We start from the raw sequence: 27,672 nt of genomic DNA, 5'->3' as shown, positions 1-27,672 counted from the left end.
TATTCTGAATCAGTTGCCAATAACGTTCACGTCATAAACCATTATAAGATTAAATTTTTGATTCACTGGCAATATAACATGTAATTTTTATTCTAGGTATACGTATATTACATAAATCCTATATACATGTAAAAAATGGGCCAGGTGGTATAAACTAAGTAAACTATAATAATATAAAATTATAATACGACTTAAGGGAGTAGGAGCAGATTTCGTACCAATGCTTTTTAAATTAATTCATTTTTTACGAATTCTGAGAAAACTAATAAGTATTTTTGAAAAGTTTAAACGGAGAATGAAAGATTACATTATTATCGAGAGCCGAAAGTCCTTTAGAATAAACAGAAAGTTTCTTTTGAATGAGATATTTGAAATTAAAATCATACTCAATTTTATCTGTTTTTTTCACCCCTGTTAATTATTAAAATAAAAATTATAGAAGTTTTCAGGGACTTTCTGTCCTCGGTAATAATGTAATCTTTCATTCTGCGGTTAAATTTTTCAAAAATACTTATTAGTTTTCTCAGGATTGGAAAAAAATAATTTCATTTAAAAAGCATTAGTGAGAAATTTTGCACCTACGCTCTTAAAAGAATATGTTTTATGAGATTACGGTTTATCAGATGGTGACATATTTAGAAACACGGAAACATGTTTAGAAGCTGTTCTGTGAGAAAAATATTTTCGATATTTTGCTGCTTAATTCCGTACCTAGTGAATTCACTAACTATTTATAAAATAAAACGGTGCATTTTAAGTGACATTATAGGTAAGTGATAGTGACATGATGATGAGTGAAATTTGTAAGGCAAATGTTGCGACTTCATATATTTTATCCACTTATTCACATATCTCACTATAAGAGATAATTTTAGGAACAGGTGCTATATCGTATAAAATCAAGTGCATTAAAATTTGAACTTTGTCAAAATATGTTGCTATAGTTATTAAGGTACCAAGGGTATTATAAAGATAATTAACGCTTGAGGTCAAAGGTGTATAGACCGAGGCCCTTCGGCCCGCGGTATATACGTTGACCGAAAGCGTTATTATTATAATACCCGTGGTGCCTTCAACGTTTAATGTCCGACTAAATTATTCTTTAAATGCAAAAAATTTGTTGTTCTGAAGCTATTTCCTTGTGGCATTTTTATAATGAACTATTTTAAATGGGAAATAAGCCACAATTTTACCAAAAAAATGAATTTATTAACGTTTCGACGCTTAAGTCGGGTGTCGTTGTCAAAATACAAAATAATACTGTATTATTTTGTATTTTGACACTGACACCCGACTTGGGCGTCGAAACGTTAAAAAATTCATTTTTTTTTGGTAAAATTGTGGCTTAATTCCCATTTAAAATAGTTCATTGCAAAAAATTTGAGAATGAATTTTAACTTAATTAGGTTTTAAATAAGCACATTTACCAGAAATAGTCGTAACGTAATTGTGGTAACCATAGTTTTACTTAGAGTTTTATTTGTCAACTTGACAGTATTTATCTCGTTATTTTTCAATAACACGCCCTTTGGCGTTATATCGTACATACTTAATAGACTTCGAAATAATGTCATTATTAAATTCGTTAATGTCCGACTGGTCTATTATTTGACAAATAATGATATTATTTAGAAGTCTTCATCATCATCTTGGTGCTACAGCCCTTAGAGGGCCTCGACCTTCTCAAGCTTTCTACGCCATTCTGTTCTGTCCCTTGCTTGCATTTTCCAGTTGCCGACTCCGATCTTCTCGGCATCCTGTGTTACCCCGTCCATCCACCTCAGCTTTGGTCTACCCCGTCTTCTAGTTCCCACGGGTTGCGCTGTTAGAATCTTTTTTATCATGTTCGATTCAGGGGCCCGGGCTACATGTCCTGCCCACTGCAGGCGGTTTCGCTTAATTATAGTAATAATATCTTTTCCACCAAACGTATGCTTGTAGATATTCTGCAGTTCAAAGTTATATCTACGCCTCCATATTCCGTTCTCACAGACCGCTCCGAATATCTTACGTAGCACCTTTCTTTCAAAAATCGACAGAGCGGATTCATCTGTTTTAGTTAGCGTCCATGCCTCTGATCCATATGTGAGAACGGGGACTATCAATGTTCTATACAGCCTTATACGAGTTTTTTGAGACATTTAGAAGTCTATTAAGTACGATATAACGCCCAAGGGCGTGTTATTGAAAAATAACGCCCTAGTGCCTATTAAATTTAAATAACGAGTTAAATACTGTCAAGTTGACAAATAAAACTCTAAGAAAAACTATGATTACCACAATTACGTTACGACTATTTCTGGTAAATGTGCTTATTTGAAAACTAATTAATTCAAAATTCATTCAAATTTTTTGCATATAAAGAATAATTTAGTCGGACATTAAACGTTGAAGGCACAACGGGTATTATAATAATAACGCTTTCGGTCAATGTATATACCTCGGGCCGAAGGCCCTCTGTCTATACACCATTGACCTCAAGCGTTGTTATCCTTATAATACCCTTGGTATCTTAATAACTATAGTAAACTACTTCACCGCTTTCCTTAAAATACATATTATGATAATAATAATTTATTATGTTATGTAACTTTTACAGAGAAGAGCGATCACTACTTTGGAAATAATTGCAATGTCAAATTTACAAAAATATAAAGGTACAATTTAATAGGACATAATTTTTTTTGCCAAAACCACGGTTAGTTGTTAACCCTTACGCTCCTTTCACACACTAAGAATTTGAAACGTGCGAGGGTTAAAACGCACGATTACATTCCAATGGTGGCTCAAGCAATCCCATTTTCTCTTTTACATTACACTGAACGTTCCAACCGCCGTGTAATGAGAAAGGTTCCATATTATTGCTCGAGCCACTATTGGAATGTCATCGTGCGTTCTAACCATCGCACGTTTTAAATTTTTAGTGTGTGAAAGGACCGTTAACGTTGACTTCGACAATGATTCAGAAAGAAACATTCCATGTGCAAGAAAAGTTAGTAAAACGTACGTACTACCAAAGAAAGGCAAAGCTGAAGTTTCTCCCTTAGCCACGATGGAAGGCCCACCCATGTAAACCATAGCGATGCTGTCAATGAAGGAAGAATGCGGTGCTAGTGCTACCACGGGAGCCATCTCCCTTGTCGACTGCCTTCCGATGATTTTCAAATGAAACCCGCCGACAACGAAGACGCTGCGCATCACTCGGGCGGTGAAGAAACGTATTGCGCTAACCACATAATACAAAGTATATACATACACACAATATAAAGCGAAACAAGAATTAAGGCTATCTATCAGAGCAACAGAGGTCTAATCCCAAAAACGAAGTTTTGAGATAAATGCAATCTTTGCATTCGTATTTCCATTATGTTTATGGGATGGCGCTAAAAATTATGTAGCGCCATCTAGCCAAATATAGAGGTAGGTTGTGTAGTTCCCTGTTAGTTCGAAGATTTAATGTTGCTGCTTTTATTGATATATTAATAAAAAAAAAATGCTCAATTTGTGGCTTAGACCACTGTTGCTCTGTCTCAATAATGTTGTAAGTTTGCTGGGGTTTTACGCTGGTATCAGAATAAGCGGAGACTGGATGTAGATTAATGTGGTGTAGCATAAGTAAGAGATATAGTAGAAACACTTTAAGACCATTTTTTGTTTACACCTATTGGTTTCGCACAGGGTGAATTGTCCTTGTCATTTTAGGTTTTAGTTTAACAGCAGTTCTTAATGGGGTACAGGTTTTAATTTTAAAATTTTTTACATAATTGTATACGTCAATTTTTTAGTTAACTATGTTTTTACAAAGTATAAAAAATAATTACAAAGGCAAGGGAGGGTTTCTCCGTCTTACATCATGCAATTTCAGCACATATGATAATATCCTGCTTTAATGGGATAGCAGCAAAATCTTGGTCCAATGTTATTTAAATGCATTCTTGTTTTATTCGAATCCTAAAAAAAACTAATAAATATCGTTCAAAAATTTAAACGCAGAATAAAATATAACATTATTAGCGAGGGCTGAAAGTTCCTTAGAATAAACAAAAGTTTCTTTTGAATGAAATATTTGAAATTAAAAGTCACACTAAATTTTCTCTTTTTTACCCCTGTAACTTATTAGAATAAACATTACAGAAGTTTTCAGGGACTTTCGACCCTTGGTATTAATGTAATCTTTCATTCTGGGTTTAAATTTTTCAAAAATACTTATTAGTTTTCTCGAGATTAGAAAAAGAATTGATGCATTTAAATAGCATTGGGCCAAGTAGTAATACCAAGTAGTTTTGAAAAATTTAAACGCAGAATGAAAGATTACGTTATTACTGAGGGCAAAAAATCCCTGAAAATTTGTAGGTTTACTTTAATAAGTTAATAATAGTAGTCTCCCGTTTTATACCGCTGACGCGGCTTTGGGATTATAGCAGGGTAGTCTGGTACATCTAGGGCCTACGGTATACAAGGACGGTAACAGGGCCAGTGCTACGCTTCAACCGCCTATTATTACCCCTGGTTTTACTCAAGGTACTCATTTTATTCATGCTGAGTCGACCTGGGGCCTATAGACATTTTTAAAAATATCTAGCTGTTATCGCCGGCGCTGGGTCTCGAACGCCGGCCTACCAGCATGCGAGCCAAACATACTACCGCCTGAGCTACGCTGGCCTACTATTTTAATAAGTTGCAGGGGTGAAAAGATAATTGAAATGAAAATTTAGTGTGGCTTTTAATTTCAAATATCCCATAAAAAACTTTTTGGTTATTCTAAGGGACTTTCGACCATCGGTAATAATGCAATGTTTTATTCTGTAATAATGTATATAAATTTTTCAAAAATACGTATTAGTTTTTTCAGAATTCGAAAAAAAAAAATGAATACATTTAAATTACATTAAATTGTTGACAGGCGACATTTTGCGCCTATACCCTTAATTAAAAAATTAAATTTTAATTACATATTTAATTTTACAAATAAAATGCAGATATCGAGCACATTTGTTTATTAACCTAGGAGCAGTAGCGGTGTTAAAAAAATCTAACATTTTATCCTTTTTTGTTGTGATAACTTGATTTTCCAACATAACTTTCCACTCGTAAGTGCCTCGAGGAAGATTGTAGTAATGCGTAGGTATTTTTTTAGTTTAATTTTTTTTATTTTGTTTCTTTTGTAAAAATGTATGGCTTTGTTGAGAACCAATTAGCTTTACAATTGTTAGAAATATATATTTTTAATGTAACAAGTAAATAAAAATATTACAAAATAAAAATTTCTTTTAAATTCGTATTTAAATTAATATTGTCAGATTTAATCTAATTGCGCGACTCCTTACGTGACAGAAGTGAGCGCGACTGTTCCCGGGTTAAATATTGCCTATAATAAATAAAGTACTTTCACTCTTAGAGCATCGTTAGGACATTTCGCCAAAAAAAGGAAACTATTCAGCACTAACGGAATGTAGATATTTACTTAAAGATAATACCAATAACATACATTAGACAAATAGGGGAGTGCATATAGATTTTCACGTCGGAAAAAATCAAACAAGATAGAACTTTTTGTAATTTCATTAAGAAATGTTTAATAAACAACATATCAAAAAGTTCTACTCGAGAAGTGGGTGCTTCATTTTTTATTTAACAAATGAACTACGGAATTAGCTGTTTTTTAAATAACTCCGAAAATATAAATTTTAGAAAAAAACTGACTTGACCATTGAAAAATTCAGAAAATTTTACAAAAAAAACCTTACATAAAGAATTTTCTAAAATTAAATCTGTATCTTCTATAATTTTTTATTTATAACGCTAAGTCACCCTTCTCACAAACATTGGCGCACTGTAAACTAACGTACGGCGAAGTGCACGGTTGAGTTATTTTAATGTAATTCTTTAACTACTGGATCAAATTAAATTTTACAAATTGAACATGAAAGAAGAATAATTAAGCTATCTTATGGATATAATAGAAAAATAACATGTATGGGCATAAGTACGGTGTGGGCGGAAAGTGAGCCTTACAAGAATTTTGTTTAAAAATGATTTAAAAATGTGTAACTAATAGAATTTTTCTTATAAAACTCTCAATTTTGCACAAATTATCTTTCAAGCATCTTACTAAATGACGTTTCACTCAAAAAAAACTCAAAAATTTAATTCAAATGATATGACGTCTCAAATAATGTAATTTTTGAAATCTTCGTAGCTTTATAGAATTACCCCCATTTTAAGACGGTATTACTCAAGTTTGAACAGATCAGTTACAGATTTATAAGTGCTTTTTTAAAGTTTAGGATGTAATCTTCAAAATGCACTAAATTATTTTACTTTAAAAAAGAAATAAACTATTAAGAAAATTAAGAAAGATAACAAAAATGTAATACAAAAACCGAAAATTACCAGCTAAAAAATGTTTATACAAAGTGATCAAAACTTTTTTCTGTAAAACTTACCTAAAATACATTTAATAATAAGCTTCAACAATAATAAATGTTCAGCAAAAAAATTTTTTTTAGCTCTTATACAGTATGTCTGCGTAACTTATTGATAACTTTTTTATTATCAGTTTTACGAAAAAAAGTTATTCTTTATAAAAAAACTCTGGATCGCATGTAATCTAACACGCAATCATCGAATATCAAATTTAATTAATGTTATACGAGGTATGTCAAAACATATGAATTTCAAATATTGAATGGGTTGCATATGTGAGTCCATATTAAATATAGTAATGAAACACAGACTTACTCACAATCATTTAATTATACTTTGACGACCGGTTTCGATCTCTACAATATACAGATCATCTTCAGGTCGGCGTTACAAGTAGTTAAATGCTACAATAAGAGAAAACTTGTGTTAGACCAGTGTCTGATTGAAGAGATGTTAATAGAAAGCCAAATTTAAAAAAATTTTTTATAAAATTTTTTGAAATAAAGGTTTGCAACTGTTGACATTTCAGAATATTGGTATATACAAAGTCAAACCTATGAGTAAAAGGTTTTACTCAAATTTTACTCATAGGTTTGACTTTGTATATACCAATATTCTGAAATGTCAACAGTTGCAAACCTTTATTTCAAAAAATTTTATAAAAAAATTTTTTAAATTTGGCTTTCTATTAACATCTCTTCAATCAGACACTGGTCTAACACAAGTTTTCTCTTATTGTAGCATTTAACTACTTGTAACGCCGACCTGAAGATGATCTGTATATTGTAGAGATCGAAACCGGTCGTCAAAGTATAATTAAATGATTGTGAGTAAGTCTGTGTTTCATTACTATATATGAATTTCACTCAAGAGTAAAGTACCTTTACATTTCACAATATCGAAAATTGTTATTAAGAAAAGTTGTTTGGAATTAAAAAATTGGTTTAAGTGTTCAATTACATCCTTCTAATTAAAATATTGTGAATAATAAAGGCACTTAGCTCTTAAGAAAAATTCATATTTTTTACATACCTCGAATAAAATTAAAACAGTTTGATATCTGATGGTGGTATCTTAGATTTTAGAACTGGGAGAGCATTTTATGAAGAATAACTTTTTTTCGTAAAAGTGATAGTAAAATAGTTATCATAATTGTAATAGAATGATGATAAGTATCCGTAATTTGAGAAAAAATTGAATTTTTTTTCGGTTAGAATGATGTAATTGTATATTTAGACATAGTTTCTAATTTCAAACAACTTTTCATAACAGCATTTTTTGATATTCTGGAATATAAAGGTAAACGAAATTCATATTTTTGACATAACTCGTATAAAATTGATAAAATGTGATATCTGATGGTTGAGTTTTAGATTTTTGACTATCCAGAGCATTTTATTAAGAATAACTTTTTTCGTAAAATTGATAATAAAAAAGTTTTCCATGTGGTTCCTAGCTACGCAGACACACTGTATAAGAGCTCCTGTATAAGAATTTTCAAATTGCAATGCCATATTCGGATTCAGCATAATCAAAAACAAAATAGAAACATATTTGATCAAAGTAAAATGATGAATTTAACGATATTTCTAAAATTATTTAAACAAAACAATTGTTATTGTTTAAACAATTAATAAACAATTAGCAGCCAAATCTGCGAGTAGAACTTTTTACTTTAACATGTATATAAAATAACAAAAAAAGTTTTAGAAAAATATAAGCTTGTTTGAATTTTTCCGAAACAATGCATGTTTTCGATCTAATTGCACTCCCCTAAAATAGATTAATATACATTAATTATTCGGGCTACATTATCGGCTATGTTTGAATATAAAATAATCTGTTGCAATCTGTTTGTTCTCTGTCCAGTATATGTTATTTGTATTTATATTATTTTTAAGGAAATATCTACTATGTTCTGGAATGTGCTGGATGGCTTCTTTTTTTTGACGAAATGTCCTTAATGATGCTCTGAGAGCGAAAGTACTTAGTCAAGATTTAATAAATAACTGTGCTCAATATCTGCCTTTTATTTGCAAAATTAAATATGTAATTAAAAATGTATTTCTTGCTTAGGTACATACCGTTAAACCAGTATATTATATCGTACGTCCTAAAAAAATTTTCGCAATGTTTTATCTGTAACATTCATACATTCGAGCATTCAACCGTAACTTATTCTACATACTTAATTACAAGAAAAAATCAGCCGTCGCGCTAAAGAAAAAACTATCAAAACTATAAATCTGACCGCTGCACTGTATTTCTTACTTACACCATACCTTTTTTTATGATAAAGGATAGTTTTTTGTTTTTGCAGTAAATGGGATAAATATTAAACAATATTAAAATACAAAATCCAAGTGTATAAGCAACAATATCGCCGAATATTATTACTCATACCAGGGACTCAGATTTGTCTTTACAATAGTATATCTTTACACAATAAATATTCTTTACAAAAGTAATACAAAAGTGGCATATATACGCCTTTAACGTATAGGTATCTATTATTAACGTTCTTATTTTGCCTTTTGCAAGCCGGTGGGAAAATACAAACATAGAATTTTAACAGCACACAACGAAATGTATTAAATATTTAATGTGTTTTCGACTCAAATCTAAAATAGTTTCAATATATTGCAACAACTTTGGGACTGTCGCTGCAGTGTTGAATCAAATCGTAATCTACATTCAGTCTCACTTAACTAATTACTTTTATTATCGTTAGGGCCGGTTGTTCGAACGCTAATCAACAATGATCACTATCAAATATTTAATTACTGTCACCAACTGTCATTGTCAACTTTGATTGGGTTGATGAAAACATAATTGATTATAATTATGAGATTAGTTAATCAATTACCATAACAACTATTAACATAACTGATTAACTAATTTCATAATAATTTTAATCAATAATTAAGTTTTCAGCAACCCAATCAAAGTTGATATTGACAGTTAATGACAGTAATTAAATATTTGATAATGATCATTTTTGATTAGCGTTCGAACAACCGGCCCTTAGAGATATAATTTAAAAAATAATATCCCTAATTAGTAGGTATTTTATTTGTTTCATTTATTAGATCTTAGATTAATAAACCTTTGACATAATGACATAGGGACTATACAATTTCTAAAAATAATTTTTATTGAAAACTTCTTCATAAAAGGTATAAAAATTTTTATTAAAATCTCTTCAACGGCTACATCAGTAATAGAAGGTTTTCGATATATAAAATTTCATCAGTGTTAGAACTGGTCGATCACACTGCTGAGCTACCAAAAAAATACCTTTAAATGGTATAAGCATCTGTTAAATTTACATTGTTACTTAAAATTCCAAACGATGGATACAATTGATAAAGATATGGCCCTTAGGCACCAAATTTACTCCCACTTCACGTGGGTTGCTGAGCAAGTAGATTTGTCTTCACATTATGAATGTTTTCAAAATTCTCCTAAAAAGCAATATCTCAGAAGCTTCCAGCTTTCTCATTAAGTCAACATTAACAGTCCAGGCTTCTAAACCATAAAGGAGAATTCAGCAAATATAACATTTTAGTATCAGATATCGGATTCGGAAACGAAGAAATCAGGAGAAGAACAAAGGTGACTGACGTCATCGAGAGGATAGCCAGGTTGAAGTGGAGATGGGCAGGACACATAGCCAGAATGACATATGGGCGATGGACGAAGAGGTTATTGGAATGGAGGCCAAGAGAAGATAAGAGAAGCGTCGGTCGACCGCCTACAAGATGGACTGACGACTTAAGAAAGGTAAATAAAAACTGGATGAGAGCGGCGCAGGATAGATGGGGTTGGAAACGAGGGGAGGAGGCCTATGTTCAGCAGTGGACTTTTGAGGCTGGATTATGATGATCGGATTTGCAGATTGAGTCTTTAGTTACTCAGAAATTTCCTCATCTTCAAAAAGGGTGCTCTTGATTGCAGTGGCGGCCGGTGAGGTAGTGTCATGGAGCCATGGAGCCGTATTTTTATACAGAAACATATTTTTTTTTATCTTTAAACCGTTTTAATGTCCGTTCATTTTTGTGTGTATTTCTTTTCTCTTTATAAATTATATAAAATCTGGCAACTGTGCAGTGTAGTACAACCCTCGCCACTCACAGTGGAAGGAATGATCGCATCGTGCCCTGTGCCGACAGCTTAGATGGCTCAGCTGAAAAGAGAAAGATTTTACGGGCATTCTATGTAAGTGACAGAGATAGAGCTTTATTGCACTTTTCATACACGTTTAAATGCGACTATTCGTGCCTGGCTCGATCTAATAATTTTTACTATGTTCATGATAGTGAATCGTGGATCATAGATCCAAAAAATTCTCGTACAGTGTAGTACATTATATTTTCGAGTTTTTTTACGCGCTCGCTCGCTCGTTTTTGTATGTATAATTATTACATTTTTAATGATTAAACTTTTAATTATAAACTATTATAGTTTTAAGTAATTTAAAATTTTTTAATTTTTAATAAAACCCGAGTTAAATTCAGCTTATCGTGATAGTCTAATTAAACACAATGAACAAGAAGTGTTTTGTGGAGCTTTCGAGTTAGTTTTGAGAAATCACGACGAAAAGGAAAATTCAGAAAATAGAGGCATCTTTATGGAACTGTTCAATGTTAGCCGAATTAGACAACGACTTAGGTTCACATTCAAAGTTCCAAATCTTTAAAAGCATGTACCTCAAAACAACACAAAATGAACTCCTTCAGTGCATCTTAGATGTTTATAACGAGGAAATAAGGAAAGAAATTGAAAATTATCTTTGTGTTGCAGTGATTGCCGACGAAAAGACAGACGTCGCGTCGCTGGTGAATTTCAGTTAGTTATAGTTGTCCGATATTTGTGTAAAGGGCGATAAGTTGAGAGATTTTGGAGATTTTACTTGTTGGACGGACACAGGCGCGGATACAGAGGGGGGTCAACGGGTCCATGGACCCCCTATTGTATTTAGTCTATAAGTATTTTTTTATTATTTATTATTTTTTTCCGTCAACCAGAGCTCAATTCTTTTGATACCGTAGGTATCTGAGATCACTGTATTTTATCCTTAAAGTAAGCGTGAGTCGTATGGCTAAATCTTACAATAAAATATTTGCAGTACGTCTGACAACCCTATTAAGAATTTCTAGATCCGTGCCTGGACGGACATGATGTCAAATCAATCACTGAATGCATTTTAAATGTTTAAATTTCTTGACTCCCCAGAAATGGTATATACCTACATAATGTAAAAGTATCCGTACCAATTTTTTTTTAATTTTTATTTTATACCTTTTTTGACAATATCGTGAACCCGTCACTAAAAATTTAGGCAGCTGCCCCAATTCTGGCACTACCTACTTAAAGTGATACGAGCCGCCACTGCTTGATTGCTCTATTCTTGATTGAATTTCTGATTTCGGATTCAGATCTTACGTAATCCAGAATATTAAGTAAACAGTTCAATTCGTTGAACATCGATATGTCTCCGTTTTAATGTTATTTTAAAAGTTCACTATTGTCCCTCTCTAAAGGCACGTATCCATTACGTTAGTGCTCCGTGCTTCGTGTAACTGCTCCAATTGATACGGCATGAGCTCCTCTACATATAAACCATTGGTTCGTCGAAGGTGAGCGCTGAGCGGGAGCACCAACGTATCCACTATGTGGAGCAGTTACACGGAGAACGTAGCACCAACGTCCCTTAATAACAAGATGTTGAGGTGCTCGTATGTAACTATATACAACAATTTACAACAGAATAAAACAAAGTCAAAGATTAAAGCAATGTGTATTTCGTTAGATAAATGAAACAAAAATTTGTTATTAGAGAACTGAAGTTACAAGTGCCAAATACGAATTTGTCCTAGAAAACCTTTCACTTTTCGTGATATCAAAATTCATAATAACTGTTACGATCTTAATCACACTAATCAATTTATTTATACTTAATATAGGTTCATCAAGATCGATGTGCAGGATCTCATACGTAACTTAGCACTAGTGGGTCAGTTGATATGAATACATTAAACAATTTTCAGTGATCCAAATATCTAATTTAAGATTAAAAAGCTGTAGCCATTTTTTTCACCAACTATTTACATTTGTTAATTATAGTTCACTCACTAAATAACTGAATAACCAGGGGCGTAACAGATTTAAACAAGAAAAAAACATTGAAAGAAATAAGTGTACTTCTTGAGAAGCTTTCGAATTCTAGTACATATTAGGTACTTCTGAAATCTTTGTCTTTTCGATGATAATATAGTAAATAAAATGAATTTTACTGGGAATGTTAATTTGGAGACCCAAAAAAGATGCAAAACGGTTTGCCATTCTTACCCCCGAGCTTTGGAAAATATCGATTTACCATAAATCTCTACGTAGAAAAATTTTTCAAACAAGAAAAATGTAAGTAGCTGAAATCATTTTGAACAAAAACATTTATTAAGACTTTTTGCGTAGAATTAACCGTTCTATTAGAAATAATGCTTGAAGCAACCAGCAATTTTGAATGTATGTTTTATGATTAACTATTTAGATGAGAAATAAGCCACAATTAAATTGAAAAAATAATTTTATTAACGTTTCGAAGCCCAAATCGGGTTTCGTTGTCAAAATACAAAATACTACTAAATTAAACACAAATGTTGCTGCTAAGAAAAAAAAAACTAATAATTTATTTAATCTGACTAATTTATATTGGCAATTCAGAAGTATGTTATACATTTTAAAGTAGAAAACTTTAAAATGATATCGCCAATATTTATGAGTTGCGTTCCCGGGACGACTTTACTAAAAGATAGTTCATTCGATTACATGAAATCAATCCCAACTCAAGAATATCCGTCACAAAAAAATTATAGCATGTGATCTGTCTTTAAAAAGACAACCAAATGCAACGACAGTAAAATTCTCGCGTTAAAGATTCCATAGTAAATCACGAGGGACAACCAGGAAAAAACCTAGTGATACTATCCCGACATCGTAAATATTTAGTCTTACATTTAATTTACTTTCAAAAACTAATACCGGAGTCTGATTTTAATATGTATAAATTATAAATAATATTCATAATACCTAGGTATACAATAAGTAATACTAAAATATAAAATTTGTACTAACTCGATATGTTATTGACTTACTAATCGTGGTATTTTCTTTCTATTGACTTCCTCTTATTAATAATGATATCAACTAAATAATGAATTCTATAAACAAAATTTTGGTCTAGCAATGGGATCTTCTTTATCTCCATTATTGGCTAATATATTTATGGAGGATTTCGAAACTAATATCATTTATAAACAAAATTTAAAACCCACAGTATGGTGGAGATATGTAGATGATGTGTTTTCAATATGGCTTCATAGATCAGAATTGTTGGATTCATTCCTGAATATTATAAACGATCAAGAAGAGACAATAAAATTTACAATGGGAAAGGAATACAATAACACTTTGCCTTTCCTCGATGTTTTAGTCTCAAAGAAGGATACTGGATATGAGACTCAAGTGTATAGAAAACCAACACACACCAACAGATATCTCAATTACAAAGCAAATCACAACATCAACGTTAAAAAGGGAATCATTAAATCCTTATATGATAGAGCCAAAATTACTTGTTCTAACGAAAATTCATTTTTAGAAGAAAAACAATTGTTAACATATGTTTTATTAAAAAATGATTATCCTTTATCGTTTATAAATAAGGACTTGTCAATATTGGATCGAATGAAACAGAACAACTTAGAACGGGATCCTACAACATTCACAAGAAGGAAATACATAATAAGAAATGAATTTAACATTTCAACAACATTCAAAACAACAAACACATTGAGATCTATTCTATCTAAAACTAAACCTAACAATGAACAAGAAAGCACAAGGAATTGCATTTATAAAATACTTTGTGAATGCGAACAATTTTATTTAGGTGAAACATCAAGACCATTAAACGTTAGAATAAGTGAACATCAGTCTTATATTAAAAATAGAGAATTTGATAGATCTCAATTATGTCAACACGCATGGGATAATGAACATAGAGTTCAGTGGAGAGATTCAAGTATAATCCTGATAGAATCAGATAGTAAAAAGAAAAAAATCAAGGAAGCAGCTCTAATTATGCTAAATGAAACCAATTGTGTCACAAATTCCTCAGTAGAATGCAGTAGGATTTGGTTACCCACACTGAAAGAGGAAGTCACTAGAAAGAAAATACCACGATTAGTAAGTCAATAACATATCGAGTTAGTACAAATTTTATATTTTAGTATTACTTATTGTATACCTATGTATTATTAATATTATTTATAATTTAAACATATTAAAGTCAGAATTTGGTATTAGTTTTTGAAAGTAAATTAAATGTAAGACCAAATACTTACGATGTCGGGATAGTATCACGAGGTTTTTTCCTGGTTTTTCCTCGTGATTTACTATGGAATCTCTAACGAGAGAATTTTACTGTCATCGTTGCATTTGGTTGTCTTTTTAAAGATAGATCACATGCTATAATTTTTTTGTGACGGATATTCTTGAGTTGGGATTGATTTCATGTAATCGAATGAACTATCTTTTATAAAGTCGTCCCAGGAACGCAACTCATAAATATTGGCGATATCATTTTAAAGTCTTCTACTTTAAAATGTATAATATTCGTGTGAATTGCCAATATGAGTCAGATTAAATAAATTATTAGAAGAATTTTTTTACTTAGCAACAACATTTTTGTTTAATTTAGTAGTATTTTGTATTTTGACAACGAAACCCGATTTGGGATTAGAAAACGTTAATAAAATTAGTTTTTAAATTTAATTATGACTTATTTCCCATCCAAATAGTTAATCATAAAAATGCCACAAGGAAATAGCTTCAGAACAACATCAATGTTTTAAATACAATTTGGATCAACTCGACGGTCAAAACTTCGATACCTTTTGATGAGAGTGTTTTATTGAGAAAAATCAAAATGTGTTTTAAATGTTAAGAGTGCAGCTTTTGCATGCACTTTTTGTATTTTGTCGCAAATGTAGTCAGTTTCTATAAAGCTGGTGAATAAATAAACGTTGCGCGATTTTGGTCTTTTTTTTCGGTTCTCGTAGGATCAGTAAAATGGATTACTTCCATTGATCGGTCGCTGTGAAATTTCCATTTCTGAAGCCTCAACTTCAAAACCTATAACTTGACATTTTGATTTTTAATTTTGGCAACAAATATGAGGCATTAGAAATATGCTTAAAAAAGACGAAGACTGCATTAATTTGAATATGTAGCTGAAGTTGTATACTTTACAAAACCGTACTTGTGTAATCGAAAAGAAGCACTTTTATACTAAATTTACAATCAAGATACAGTAGAAATAAATAAACCAAGACAAGTTAAATGCTACCAGGAGCACTCCCGAATCATAATTTACAATATAAAAACTTTGGAAATCATGATTTGGGATTTACAATGTATATACATTGTAAATTATGATTTAAGAGTGCTCCTAGTAGCATTTAACGTGTCTTCTTTTGTCTATTTCTAATGCATCTTAATTGTAAATTTAGTATAGATAGTTTGTAATATGAAAGTTTAAATTCAGCGTTTTTAGGCATATTTCAAATGCCTCATATATGTTACCTAAACTCAAAACTCAAGAAAACGAAATTTTATGTTAAAGGTTTTATGATCAGTCTTAACAATGTAAATTCGTTAGTGACCATTTAATGGAAGTGATACATTTTATCTCATAAGAATCGTAAAAAATACAAATATCGCACAAGGTTTATTTAGTTAACAGCTTTATAGCACTGACTTCAACATTCAAAATCGCCGGTCGCTTCAAGCGTTATTTTTGAGAGAACCGTTCATTCTACACAAAAAGTGCTACTAAAATTTTTATTCAAAATTACTTCACTTTTTCATACATATATTAAATGTCTTATTACCCTTAGATTTAATGAATGGAATCTACGTCTAACAGTACTTTTAGGTACATTACCAAAACATGTCAAGTAGGATCGTTATTCTAATCCGTTGTTATTGTAGAGAAAAATTAGCAATAATATGTTGATCCTCCATCGCATCGTGTATATTATTTTAGGTCGATAAGTTACCGGTATTTAAGTTAGGCCTCCGGTTTTAAGGAATACGAAACTTATCCACCTTGTCAAAGAACACGAAAATTTTTGGGCAAATACAGGAGAAATCAATACTTTTGTCAGCTATCTATTATTTGTATCTGTACCGTACTACGTACCTTATTAAATCACTTCCGCACTTATCTATTATTTGTATATATAGTAGTCAACTGTACATTCACAACTTTTCATTTCATCAGCGCCCATTACAAAACCCATTTAGATACAATGAGTTCTCAGAGCCAATGAATACCCTAATAGCAGAGGTCGTTTCACTATTTCTACACTTTTATTTTAGCTACCGTAATAAAAATCATATGTTGCTAATTTTTCTTATTTAAATCCAACCTGATATTCAGATACCTTTGTTTCCTTACGAATATATCTAGCAATTACTTTCTTCTGTAAATTTATGTTCTTGCTAAATAAATTTACGGTGCGATAATTTATAAAATATTGAACATCGGTTCTATTTTGTAAGAAAGTACTAAAAAACTGCTCCTCCAATTATTATCTGGCGTTCGTCCAACTTCTATAATTCATTAAAAAAATTGTCAGATAACTTCTTTCTATCTTACTGATGCTGATGAGGTATACACTTTTTCATACCAGTGGCGGATCTACGGTGGGAGGCAGGGGAAATTCACCCGACAAGGTCCAAAATTAAAAAAAAATATGTTCTTCTTCTTGTTGCTCATAATTATTAATACCCTTCAGGGCCTCGGATGTAGGGTTCTGCCTCTTATCAATGCAATTGCTGGCCAGGTTCTCCATATCTCTTATGCTCATGTCTCATTTTTCAGCTAAGTATATTATGGATTTGGTCTATCCATATCTTCTTAGACTTTCCCTTTTTTTGTTTCCCATTTTGGCTTCATGTACCTTCTTTGTTAGTCTCTTTAGATCCATTCGCTCTGTATGGCCAAACCAGTTCAATTGTTTGTTTTCGATCTTCTTCATTATAGTTTAGTGCTCCAGCTCTCTCCTTTTATCTTCATTTGTAAATATTTCAACCTTCGAAGCTCCAGCTTTTTTCTCATGTATTTTATCTCGGTCGCGTTTATCATTGATTCATATTTCTTCTACACAATCCATGTTTCCACCCTGTATGGCATTATCGGATTAACTAGGCTGTTAATATTCTGAGTTTAGTTTTGTTGTTTAGATATTTCTGATATGCCAAAAATTGTATTATTTAATGAGTAATACACGTTAATAGCCTCTTTCAGTTTATTACTTATTGCCATGTCCGTTTTTCCATCATCTGCTATTATATTCCCTAAAGTGAGCGGCCGTGAAGTAACGGCATATTCGCTGGCCTCATACGCCAGTGCACGTGGGTTCGAGACCTGCCAAAGACAAACCATTTTCATTTCCAATAATGACACGAGCCGTCTCAACGTGCCTCGGTGAGCACGTAAAGCCGTCGGTCCCCCTGGGGTAGTGTACATCGGCACTAGTTACTTGAAACAGGGTAAAGATGTAAATGGCGCCGGAACTGTCCGAAAGGACCACCCCGGGAAAAATTCCATACGATATAATTATTATATTCCCTAAATATTAAAAAGTAAATAATTGTTCTATTACTTGTTTCTTTACTATTATATTGGCATTCCTTTCTTTTTTCTCATCTTTTTTTCTTATCATAAGTTTTGTTTTAAGGAGATTCATTTCCATTTTTAAATTCTGTATATCTTTTTGCCAAATGTCTATTAGTTTTTGCTTTTCTCTACTGTGTCTGTGATTCAAATTATATCATCAGCGTATGGAAGGGAGTTGATCATAATTACATTTAAGTCTTTGTAAAGAAAAAATTTTTAAAACATAAAAAGCTGACAAGAAACGTAAACCAACAGAACCGCTAGTTATAGTCCAGGAACTGAAGCTTTTCACCTCGCAATTTTTACAGAATGGATCGATTTGCTTGAAAATTTCAGAACAAGTAGTGGATAGTGCAAGAATTAAAATCTACATGATGCCAAAAGGCGCTTTTACCATGGGGTGGTTGCCACCCCATCCCGGGGGTGGAAATTTTTTATTATAATTTGACCGCAAAAGTTAATAAAAACATTAATTCTAACCAAAAAATGTTCTATACATTTTTTTGATAAAATTAATAGGTTTCGATTTATTCGCTATCGAAAGTGTTAGTTTCATATCGAAAAAATAAGTGTTTTTCAATAATATACTACTTTACGATTCACTCAATTTTTGCCGTAGAAAAAATTTTCTCAAACCAATTTCTTGGGAATTAAATGACCTATAATTTCATATTTAAACATTTTTTCGTATCTGTGATGCTAATCTTTCTATTCTGAAGAAATCGACATTTTTACCAAATTACAAAAATTCGCCATTCGCTTTTAACTCCAGTTTTTTAAAACCTAATCTTTCTAAGCCAGTCAAACTTCTAATACATAATTCTATTAATAATACATAAATAAAGAAGAATGAATAAGACCAATGACTAACAACATCGCTAACTTACATTATTATGCTTCCAATTGGATTTCTCCTTTTTTTTTTCAAAAATATATATTGATTTTTTAACCGTAACTTTTCTATTTTTTATCTTAGAAAGTTTGGCAAAATAGAATTTTGTAGATATTTATAAGTTATATAAGCCTATTAATATTAATTCTTTTTTAAAATCCTCAGTCGCAAAAAGAGGTGACTTTGAAAGGGTTGGTAAAGGTGGTTTTTGGGTGTTATTACAAGTTTTAATTATCAATCGCTCACTCAATTTTTACTGTAGTAAAAATTTTTGCAAACCAGTTTTTTGAGAATTAGATACGCTACAATTTCGTATTTAAACATTTTTTCCTTTCTCTGATGCTAATCTTTCTATTCTGAAGAAAAAGCCATTTTTTTTCAAACTACAAAAAATCGTTATTCGCTTCTAACTCCATTTTTTTAAAAATTAATAATTCTAAGCCAGTCAAACTTCTAGAACCTATTAATAATATAAAAATAAAGAAGACCAAATAAGGTTAATGACTAATTTTAATTAGGGTGGTGATTAGGAGGTTGCTTCGGATCACTTTTTCGCTGAAAAAAGTAGGGACTTACATTGTTTTCAATATACTGCCGTGCTAAGCCCAAAGGCGGTAACTGATTTTTTATCGAACATGAGATTTTTGTATTTCTAGGTAGGTTTCATTATATTATAATGCTTCTACAACTCCAAAGACTTTGTAAATATATTCTAGGTACCCATTATAATACTTCTACAACTCCAAAGACTTTGTAAATATATTCTAAATACCCTGTTTTACCCAGAAATATAAAAATTTCATTTTCAATAAAAAAATCAGTTACCGCCTTTGGGCTTAGCACGGCAGTATACGTCACTTAATTTTTGAGCTAAAGACTTTGTTTTTATTTCTGTTGATAGATATTTTAAAATGCTTTAAATTAGTTTAAACAAGTTATTCTCGAAAAATGAATAGTTTTCCCGTCTTTTGACTTTGAAACTACAGTATTTAGCATTTGACGAAGAAGAGCTTACGTTTAATAATGTATACCTTGATTACTATTGGTCTTAAAAAAAAACTAAAAGAAACTTTTTTATTTATTGTTTCAAAAGGTACATTTTTGTTAAGTAAAGTTGTTTTGATAAAACGAAAACTTTTGGAGTTATTAGCCGAAAACTTATTAACAACATTGATTTTTTCGATATAAAACTAACACTTTCGATAGCGAATAAATCGAAAACTATTAATTTTATCAAAAAAATATATAGAACGTTTTTTGCTTAGAATTAATGTTTTTACTAACTCTTGAGGTCAAAATATAATAAAAAATTTCCACCCCCGAGATGGGGTGACAACCAATCCCATGGTAAAAGCGCCTTTCAGCATCATATAGATTTTGATCCTTGGACTATTCACTACTTATTCTCAAGTTTTTAAGCAAATCGATCTATTCTGTAAAAATTACGAGGTTTTGTCCTATTTTAAGCTTCATTACTTGGACTATTAGGGAAATTAAGGAAATTCAATACATACAAGTTATTATTTTTCATATATTTATGTAGTTTGAGTTTATATTTGTTATGTCTTTTTTTTGGTTGGTGTTTCATTGGAAGTCGTCCCCTCCAAGTCAAGTTTCCACCAGGCAACCCTCCCCTCCCCCAAAGGCAAATGTCTATATGCCAATGCTTCACACTTCTCCAGGAAGATCATCGGGTCTTATTATTGCTTTATATTTTTTATTTTATATTGTGCTTAAACACCTTTCCTATTTATTGTTTAGGAAGCCATTGCTGTCATTGTCTTTTCTGATTCTACTTTTTCCTTGTCAAATCCTTTGTTTAATAATGTATCAAAGTATGTAACACGTTATGTATATTTGTTGAAATTATAAAATATGAACGAACACTATTCATACTTATTAAAAAAATGTAGTTAGTACAATAAGAGCATTAGAAACTACATAGTTTATTTTAAATAAACAACACGGTGCTACTACAGTATGCCGTCTACCGTCGCGTTTATAAGCGCATAAATAAGAAGAATTATTATTTTAATTTTACAAGTAATTCTTTGTTATATCTCTATTTACTATTTTAGTTGGGAATGAGCCAATTTTGTGGCTTATTCTCAAATAAAATAATAAATTGATATGACAAAGTATTAATTTGTAAAATTTTCATTATTGTGTAGGTACAAACCTTTCAGAGAAAAGATTATGGTACTGTTTAGCCACACAGGTAGGTCTACAAAGCCAGCAAAAAATATTTACAAAATAAATAAAACGCATAAATCCGAAGAATTATTATTTTAATTTTACAAATTAATACTTTGTCATATCAATTTACTATTTTATTTAGGAATAAGCCACAAAATTGACTTATTTTGTACACTATAATAGATAGGGACAGATAGACCTCATACTATAGTAGCACCCAAAACATTAAGTTTTTAAACTATAACAAACTGCTGCTGAAATAAACTCACTATATGTCCACAACATTTAAAAAAATTCTTCCTTACTCTGGTCAACTTACACATCCGAGGCTACAAAAATTACCATCAAGCTGAAAATTGGCACTGATTGTTCAAAATAGCATCATAAATGAAATCTAAAAAGTCCTCATAAATCCGATCCGAGCTAAAAAATTTCCGCGGGGTCAAAGGTCACCAAATATAGTTTTTAGCGATTTTCAGCGAAACGGTAAGTTTTATCATAAAATTATTTCTAACAAAAAATGTAGACTAGATAATTATCTATAAAAATTCCTTATTACTTTTTTCCTGAGAGCCACCGTTTTTGAGATATAACGATTCAAAAAGTAGTAATCGTGATAATATGCGCACACGTTTCCACACCACTTTTGAGGTAGTGTACTTAGCGCGTTTTTAACGTCGTTTCCCCAGTAGGCCTATTCCACGGATCTGTTATGATTCTGTTTAATTTGAAGCTATTGAATAATTGATATTGGCAAGGGTTAAAAGTTAAAAATGATAAAAGCTATAAAAAGAGGTATAAATTAAAAAAAAGGGAAATTTATCAAACTGGTTCATAATTTTCTAATACTTCTGCTTCCCTTGTTCTTCTTCTCCTTGTTCTTCTTCCTCTTCTTCACCTTCTAGTTCTTCTTCTTCTTCTTGTTCTTCCTGGGTGCAAGTAAATTGCCCCAATAATGACATATCGCATGGCTTCTCGATAGAATCAAATGAATCCTCAATTGTTGGTGATTCAACATTGGAGCACGAGCGGTTTTGACAATTAGTGCATGCTACCGAACAAATCAGTCCAACTTTTTTCAACCACATTTAGCACTACATCCCTTTTTACAGTTGCAAAAAATTGAGTTCAGGAGTTTTTCCGGCGCAGGTGGGAGTAAAGTTTGAATTGGTTCTAATGAACTGTCGACTAATTTCCATCTCCAGTCTTTTGGATCTAGCTGATAACCAAGCCACACTTGAACTTGGTAATACATACGCCTGAAAAAGATGTTGATGAGTAGCCGCTGAGGTTGGAGGAAGACAAGATAACTGCACTTGTTTTTTGTTTCGAGTACTTTTAAAGAAACATACATATCGAAACTTATCTAAGCACGTAGTTTTCTTAGGCGCTCCTTAAATAGAGAGAAGAAAGCTAATTCCGTTGGAAATAACTTCTTGTGAAGTTGAATTAGTTTTTTTAAAAACTTCAGCACATTCAAGTAAATCTTGTTTTTAAACATTTTAAAAACAGTCGTTTTACCCCTCCTGAAAGATTCAGATGTCGTATCACAGCCAGTTATTGCGTGTAAAAATAGTATATGATTTTGACACATTGCAAAAGTAGATAAACTTTTCGATAAATTTATTTTCGATTGGTGTTGAGCTTTTCCAGGTTTAAAAAAAAATAGTATTTTCGATTGGAGTTCTACCAGTGAGTAATACGAGCAAGTCTACATCTTCACCTACAACAATAGTTGTATTTGCTAAATGAATTGCTCTATGGCTATTTCAATTATCATTACGTCAGCATCACTATTTGCTTGTTTTACCGATATATTTTCAGCAATAAACTTTTATTTCAGCATTGAAATGAACCGATATTTGTTGTGAGTATTTGCAAAAAATTTCTGTTGAGTGGTAGAAGGAAGATTACGGTGTAATTTGCATAATAGTAAACAAACTAAACTTGCATAAAGTTTATTGTATAATGAAGTATTTATTAGTATTTAGCAATAAACATTTTGCCTAGAAAGTTGTCTTTCATTATTATATTCAAACCCTTCTGAGAAAAGAATAGGTAGGATGATTAGATTAGCCGACGAACGTGTTTACTCCGACAAAACTCATCTTTACAAATTGAATTAAGGCGCATAAATAAAAAGAATTATTATAATTTAATACTTCATTTTTTTGTTGGCACTGTAATATAATACAGCTTATACATTGCATCCCTCGGTAGACCGCAAGGTATTAAATAATAAATATGAAACATTATCATATTTATAATCTTATATTATTAGGTGTAATATAAGTTAAGTTGACCGATAGAATATTATGTTTACTTGTATTACAGCTTCAGTGATGTATATGTATATTTACCTGGTGTACTAATACATATTATATTATGACGATTAGAAATCTTTTAACTCTTTGAATCGTTGTATCTCAAAAACGTTGCCTCTTAGGAAAAAAAGTATTAAAATATATTTTATAGATAATTATCTAGTCTACATTTTTTGTTAGAACTAATTTTATGACAAAACTTACCGTTTCGCTGAAAATCGCTAAAAACCATATTTGGTGACCTTTGACCCCGCGTAAATTTTTTAGCTGGGGTCGGATTTATGAGGACTTTTTAGATTTCATTTATGATGGTATTTTAAACAATCCTGCCAATTTTTAGCTTGATGGTAATTATTGTAGCCTCACTCCTATTTTGAGTCTAACTAGACCGGTCTACCTGTTTTATGTTACGCATGTAACACTACATTTTAAAAATTCTTACTTTTTATGTTACGCCACTGGTTATTGTTAATATGTTTAAAGTATTTACAGCCATACGCACTTTAAGCCATGGGTTATACATAGTAAAGATTTAACAAAACGGGGTATGTGCTTACTTTCTCCAACCGTCTAACGGTTTCTGTCGTAATTCTTCTTCGGCCAGTCCCCATAGACCAATGTAAGCGAAGATCCATCCGACCATTACGAAGAAGCATATTATTGACACTCTTATGGGAAGCAGAATCACAGTTAGAACGGCTGTCTGAAACAATATTAAGAGTTAATTAGACTGGAAGTAGGTAACGTCGATTAGGTTCAGCGTTTTTAACCATATAAAGTAATAATCATTAATGTTTCGTATATAGATCATGTTCAGTAAATGATAATAATGATAATATGTAGGTAAGTATAATAAGATATTTTTTGCTTCTTACTTAATAGGTAGAACGCATACGACTAGGATTATATTATTTTAGATTAGATGATTAGAATAATTAGATAATAATAATAATAATAATAATATCGTATGGCATTTTTGCCGGGGAGATCCTTTCGGATAGTTCCGGCGCCATTTTCATCTTTAACCCTGTTTCAAGTAACTAGTGCCGATGTACACTAGCCCAGGGGGACCGACGGCTTTACGTGCTCTCTGAGGCACGGTGAGACGGCTCGTGTCATTATTGGAAATGAAAATGGTTTGTCTTTGGCAGGGCTCGAACCCACGTCTACTGGCGTATGAGGCCAGCGTTTATGCCGTTACTCCACGGCCGCTCACAATAATTAGATTATTGATTAGTAAATTGACAATTACATCACTATAGGAAAATTATATAGTTACAATAGACAATTAGGTATATAAAACTAGTAATTTTACCCGTCGCCATGCATGCGACGGGGGATACCTACAATCAAATGCCCCCTACAGTCACTGCACTATTTTTTTTACTTCCTTCCTCAATTCTTTTCCGACTTCATCTATCTCTTTCTGACTCTCCAATTTTCTTCTGATGCCCCCTAATTTTTATTGACTCCCTCTAATTTATTTTTATTATACATATATAGTAGATTTAAAAAACAAAAGACAATAAATATCGGCACGTGGCACTTGAGACAGAAGTGACTACTTCTTATAGCGCGTTATATACTATTGAAATTTTATGTCTGCTTATCACTAAAGTATCGTCATGCTATCATGCTATTTTCAACAAAACCAGTTTCGTACGACCTTTCATTAGATATCGCAAATCAGTTGATCTGATTTTGCCTACAGATAGGTATATGTTTGATGAAATACTTTTGTGCGACTAAATATATGACATTTCTAAAGCGTTAAATCACATTCATGGTAAATCGTTGGTATATATACTCCATCTAATTTACTTACCGTTGCACGTCATCCGCGTCATAGCCCGTGACATCACATGATACCAACACGAAATATTTAGGCGGTAGGTGTTTTCTTTTTTAAAATCCTTTTGCCGAGTATACGGGAATTACAGCCACTAGACATATTTTATTATATACTCGTAGAAATAATATTGATAAGATTTCTATTAATGTTAACTTAAAGAAATACACAATAATATGTTTCGTTTAATTTGTATAAATGGTTTATAAAGCGTTTTTATGAAGCAAATTTGTTCGGAACACACTGTAACTGTAATCGAACGAAGGTGACATTTTAGCATAAATTGGTAACATTTATTTGACAGTTGCGGTATTGACACTTTAGATTTGTTTATATTCTTTACTCTAAGTATTTGTTTTATTATATTTATTGTTTTTATTATTTACTTTAAGGTAAGATTATAACTAGTTTTCTATTTCTAGTGTTTTTATTTATTTACATTGACTATTAATTTGTTTTGTTGTATAATCCAAGTTTGCCAATTATGTGATCCATTTGATTTAAAATAGATTCAGGATTTTTTTATACTTTAATGACTTTAATGAATACTAGATAATGACGTGCAATGGTAAGTAAATTAAACAAACTGTACATATAAAGATATTAAACTCTCCATAGTGATGGTAAGTACATGGCAACTATTTCGAATTAGCCGATGTTGTCAATTTATTTGATCTAATGTGTTAAACAGAATATAGGTATAGAAATATGTTGTACCTATTCATTGTTTACATTTTCATTATTATCTTATATTTATCCTTAATTGTTTAATTTTGATTATTATTATATGGTCAAAATAAAACTACTGCTTTGTGACGAATAAAAGAGGATTACCATATTATTTGGTAGCGTTTTCTTTTAACATTCAGAAGTCACATGGATGGGCGCCATTGATGAATCTAAAATTCTTAGTTGTATGTCAAAAATTGGATAACAACCACCTCTTAAAATCCACCAAATTTTATTACAATGTTTTCAGAAGTTTCGGCAAAATCGTTAAAAAAATTTTATTTTTGTTTTCAACGCCCTGTATCTTGAAAACGGATGTAATTACAAAATTTGTTTACCAAGCAAACCCCAACCATTTTTCAGTTTTTTACCTATCTTAGAGACAGTGTTACCTTTTGTTAAACACCCTGTATATCTATCGAAATGATACAGATCAAACCAAAACCTCGAACTGATTCCACTGATTTACCTTATTGCTGATATTCCATTACATCAAATATTATTTTTTGGAGTTTAAGAAACCATTAAAGGGGGGGGGGTATGGTTTGAAATCAACATATCAAGCAAATTTTTTGAATTTTTTTCGAAGCTATGGTACAACTATTTTATTTTTAAATTAAACAAACATATTAAATGCAATTCAAAGAATATTTAGCAAAAAATTCAATCCAAAATATTGAAAAGTTAGCCATTGGTGACAAATTTTGACAGGCAGCTCACAAAAAAAATGGATTTTGCGGTGGACATCAGAACTCGTCACCAGATCATACGAAACAAAAAATTCAAAAAGATTTAATTAGCTTATGAGTTTCACGAGGTCACAACGTTGAGTTTTTTATTTTTAATGATTTTTGAATTTTTGGTATCACTCAGAAATCAAAAAAATGAAATTTTTGGTAGAAATTTTGTGAAAATCAACAGATTTATTATTGTTGAACAAAAGATAACCAAAAAAAAGAAAAATATCTCGACGTTTTTACCTCATGAAATGTCCCTAGAAAATCTGGGAAAAATATCAGGTAGATCGGCCGAGTAGTTTTTCAGTTACAATGTCCACCGCATTTGAAAAAGCAGTTTTGAGAAAAATGCGTTTAAAGTTTTGAAAACTGCATCTTCATTTTCTCATTTGTCTGCCAAATCGTAAAGTGACGCACATTGGAATATGTTTTTTGAATCGAGAAGTAATCTACAAAAAAGAAGGCGAACAGTTGTTTAACGTTTCTCACTACGCTCAAGCGTGCTGGCGCGAAGTCGCGGCAAAGCGAGTCGAAGGTAGAGATATTCAACACGCTGTATCTCTGGTAATTTTACTCCGATTATTTTGAAATTTTCAGAGAGTATTCTTAAAAGTATGCCCTTTTATTTGAAATAATAAAAAAATTAAATATTTCAAACCATACCCCCCCCCCTTAATACATTTAAACGCATTTTGCGTAATTTTAAAGTTGAACTCTCTAAAATCGAACTCCACTGCTCCATTTCGACACAATATGCTTGTGGTAGGGGAGCC

The 27,672-nt window shown here is 31.5% G+C and overlaps 1 protein-coding gene across 2 annotated transcripts in view; it reads right to left on the bottom strand.

Moving 5' to 3' along the window:
- The window catches only part of LOC114333423 (lysophosphatidylcholine acyltransferase), a 271,689-nt gene that overhangs the window by 135,775 nt on the left and 108,242 nt on the right, over window positions 1-27,672 (bottom strand). The window contains exons 2-3 of one of the 2 annotated variants that reach the window (XM_028283293.2): window positions 24,142-24,287; window positions 3,012-3,226 (exon numbers count right to left, since the gene is read on the bottom strand). In XM_028283293.2, coding sequence (XP_028139094.1) covers window positions 3,012-3,226; window positions 24,142-24,287 — 361 coding nt within the window. The remainder of the gene's footprint in view (window positions 1-3,011; window positions 3,227-24,141; window positions 24,288-27,672) is intronic. The other variant, XM_028283292.2, reaches the window with a different exon arrangement.

Source organism: Diabrotica virgifera, chromosome 1 (genome assembly GCF_917563875.1).
Source record: "Diabrotica virgifera virgifera chromosome 1, PGI_DIABVI_V3a".
Taxonomy (NCBI): Eukaryota; Metazoa; Arthropoda; class Insecta; order Coleoptera; family Chrysomelidae; genus Diabrotica; species Diabrotica virgifera.
This window is presented reverse-complemented; position numbering and strand designations above follow the sequence as displayed.